This window comes from Monodon monoceros, unplaced genomic scaffold (assembly GCF_005190385.1).
Source record: "Monodon monoceros isolate NGI ecotype Baffin Bay Population unplaced genomic scaffold, NGI_Narwhal_1 Super_Scaffold_9, whole genome shotgun sequence".
In the NCBI taxonomy this organism is placed as follows: Eukaryota; Metazoa; Chordata; class Mammalia; order Artiodactyla; family Monodontidae; genus Monodon; species Monodon monoceros.
In genome coordinates this window covers 20278417-20281934 of record NW_021703786.1, presented here as the reverse complement: position 1 = coordinate 20281934, position 3518 = coordinate 20278417, and the positions used below count along the sequence as shown (strand labels likewise).

General features: G+C 53.1%; 1 protein-coding gene and 1 non-coding gene across 2 annotated transcripts in view; one reads left to right on the top strand and one right to left on the bottom strand.

Annotated features, from left to right (window-relative positions):
• Positions 1 to 3120, top strand: part of LOC114888997 (EF-hand calcium-binding domain-containing protein 3-like) — a 4409-nt gene extending 1289 nt beyond the window's left edge. Inside the window, 5 exon segments of the mRNA XM_029211708.1 lie at positions 1784 to 1843; positions 1846 to 1926; positions 2284 to 2355; positions 2440 to 2560; positions 2802 to 3120. Of these exon segments, the coding sequence (XP_029067541.1) occupies positions 1784 to 1843; positions 1846 to 1926; positions 2284 to 2355; positions 2440 to 2560; positions 2802 to 3120 (653 nt within the window).
• Positions 1312 to 1418, bottom strand: LOC114889862. Its single transcript, XR_003792157.1, has one exon. It is a non-coding gene; the product is annotated as a U6 spliceosomal RNA (small nuclear RNA).
• Positions 3121 to 3518: the final 398 nt, after the last annotated feature.

Genomic DNA, 3518 nt, shown 5'->3' with positions numbered 1-3518 from the left:
TGTGTGTGTGTGTGTGTGTGTGTGTGTGTGAAGGAGGGAAGGAGGGATGGGATTGGTGGATAGCAAGGTATTTGGATGGTGGATGGATGGATGGTGGATGGACAAACAGGATGAAAGGAAGAAGGGAAACTGGGAGAAAGGATGGAAAACAAGAATCTGAGGTCCCTGCCCTGCTGGGGTTTGCAGCTGTGGGAGTAGGGGTAGAAGGAATCATTTCTACATTTGGGGGACCCAATGTCCCTGCAAAGATCATGCCCTGATACTGGCAGGGGCCCCTCAAAGCAGAATCATTCTATTCATCATCAATAATTTGCAGTGCCTCTAGGTCCATCCACCTCATTACAAATAGCTCAATTTCGTTTCTTTTTATGGCTGAGTAATATTCCATTGTAGACCTAGAGTCTGTCATACAGAGTGAAGTAAGTCAGAAAGAGAAAGACAAATACCGTATGCTAACACATATATATGGAATTTAAGAAAAAAAAATGTCATGAAGAACCTAGGGGTAAGACAGGAATAAAGACACAGACCTACTGGAGAACGGACTTGAGGATATGGGGAGGGGGAAGGGTGAGCTGTGACAGGGCGAGAGAGAGGCATGGACATATACACACTAACAAACGTAAGGTAGATAGCTAGTGGGAAGCAGCTGCATGGCACAGGGATATCGGTTCGGTGCTTTGTGACCACCTGGAGGGGTGGGATAGGGAGGGTGGGAGGGAGGGAGACGCAAGAGGGAAGAGATATGGGAACATATGTATATGTATAACTGATTCACTTTGTTATAAAGCAGAAACTAACACACCATTGTAAAGCAATTATACCCCAATAAAGATGTTAAAATAATAATAATAATAATTTGCAGTGCCTACTACAGGCCAGGTGCCAGCAGGGCTCCTGGAGCCTCTCGGCATCGTAGCTCCAGAGCCAGACTGCCCGAGTTCAAAGCCCAGCAGTGCCCCTACTGGTGGTGTGGCCTTGGACATGAGTTATTTTGTTGTTTGTTTTTGTTGTTGTTGTTTGGGTTTTTTTTTTCATAGGATCACTAGAATGATTTAATATTTATAGATCCTTAGAATTGCAACAGATATACAGTAACATAGGGGTTAGCAAGCTACAAGTCTTGGACCAGGTCCAGCATTTGACCTCTTTTTGTACTGCCTGTGAACTGAGAATGGTCATTACATGTTTTTTATGTTACATATATTTTATCTATTTATTTTTTTAACATCTTTATTGGAGTATAATTGCTTTACAATGTTGTGTTAGTTTCTGCTGTACAACAAAGTGAATCAGCTCTATGTACATATAAAAAATATGGAACGCTTCATGAATTTGCGTGTCATCCTTGCACAGAGGCCATGCTAATCTTCTCTGTATCATTCCAATTTTAGTATATGTGCTGCCGAAGCGAGCATGTTGTCGTTGTTTTTAAAATATTTATTTATTTGGCTGCACCGGGTCTTAGTGGCGGCACGCGGGATCTTCGTTGCCACGTACGGGAATCTTCATTGCAGCATGCGGGATCTTTAGCTGCGGCATGCAGGATCTAGTTCCCTGACCAGGGATCGAACCTGGGCCCTGAGTTCAATTTTTGGACATGAGAATTGAATGGACATTTAACAAGTGCCAACACACAGCAGCCACTGTTCTCCATTAAGTTACAATGCACAGGGGGTTGGTGAACCCAAGTCCTCAGTCCCATCTGAGCTAGAGTGGGTGAATCTCAGGGTTCCTGTGCCTGTGGTTCACCTTGCCCACCTGCCCGCCTCCCCACCCTCAGCATTCCAGGATGTCTTCAAACTGTTCAGCTCCAGCCCGACAGGCACCATGGACACGCGCAGCAGAAAGCTGCCCAGTGCCATGTGGGTGTCCAGCTAAACCCGCAGGAGATGTGTGAGGTTCTACGGCAGGCAGACTTGGATGGTGGGTGACCCTGTCCCTGCCCTCCTGTCCTCTCCCACCTCTAGCCCTGAAGAACACCTCCCTTGCCCACAAAATCCTGGGCCTGGTCCTATTCTAAAGTTCCCTCTTCCAGGAAGCCTGCCCTGATCAGCACTCCTATCCCGGATCCCCTAAACATTCCTGTTGTGATAATCATCCTGACTTGGGGCTCCCAAGGGCAAGGGCTATTTCTCCCCCACTCAACCTGGGACAACGCTTGGCCAGAGGCAGGACTGGATGCTCTATGCCTCGAACTGCTGGCAAGCCCCTAACGCGTATGCAGAGTAGGGCTTTGGCGGGGTAGGCACCTACAGCACCCCGTCCTCTCTCTCTTCCCAGGTGATGGAACCGTAAGCTTCAAAGACTTCCTGGCTGTCCTCACTGACAGCCACCGACTCGCTCAGTGCTTGGGTGAGGGGCAAGGCTGGTGGGGCAGGAGTGGACCTGGCCAGGGGGAGGCTCTTGCTTACCTGTCCCCATGTTCTCTGGCCCTAGGCAAGGTGAGGAACAGCCGGGTCTGTAATCCCCAGGGCTTGCAAGCGCTCTTCCTAGAGATGCTGTTCAAGCTGATGAGTCTGGGCTTTGTACCCTTCAAGCCGGTACAGGAGGTGATGAGGTGGGCACAGCTGGACCCAGCTTCAGGGCCCAAGATGGGGGGAGCAGACTCTGCCCCTGCAGGAGTCCCCAGATGTCCCTGGCCCAGAGACGGGAGCCCTGAATTCTGGGTCAGTTTCCTGGGCCCCAACTTGCCCCCAGACCAAAGTGGCTTTCTGTCCTGCTTTGGTTTCCCCACCGGTGAGATGGAGAGGACTGGGGGAGGCGCTGTCTGAGGTGGCTACCCACTTTCCTCCTTCAAGCCCCTACTCCAAGAAGCAGCGGTCTCTGCGGCTGAACTCGAACTGGAAGGGCGGGTCCGGCGGCCACGGCCGCACCTCGCGCTCTCAGGCGGGCCTCGCGATCTTCTGCCAGGCCGCACACCTTAGCGGCCTTTCCAGTGCCGAGCTGGCGTGCTCGCTGCACGGACTGCACAAAGCGGGTGCGCCCGGGCTGGGCGGGGACCTGCGAGACTGGGGACTCTCTCTCGGGACCCGCCCTCAGAACTGGCCGCTCCTTTTCCTCCTACCGGCTTCCTCGCCCCAGGTGCGCGCAGCGCCTACTCCCAGATACCTAACCTGAACGGGCGGACGCAGTCAGAATTCCACACGCGGAACCGAACCCCACGCCCAGACGTCCGACTTCCCAAGTCCTACCAGCCCAGCCAACCCAAGCGCCGGCCCAACCGTGGGCGGCTCAGCCAAGGTGAAAGTCGAAAGAGGCAGGGCCAGCGGGCGGGGCCGGTTCCTGCAGATAAGGGGCGGGCCATGTGAGGGGCGGGGCAGACAGACGGGGAGGGGCGGGGCAGGCGAAGAGTGGAAGAACTCCAAGAAATTGGGCCCTGACTGGCGGAGATGCAATAAATCACTCAAGGGCGCGACTAAGGATACGGCGGGGCATAAGAAAACGAGGCCGGGGACCCAGGTAGGAGGCGGGACTGACGGAAATGGGGCGGGGCCGGCAGAAAGGTGGACTGAGGT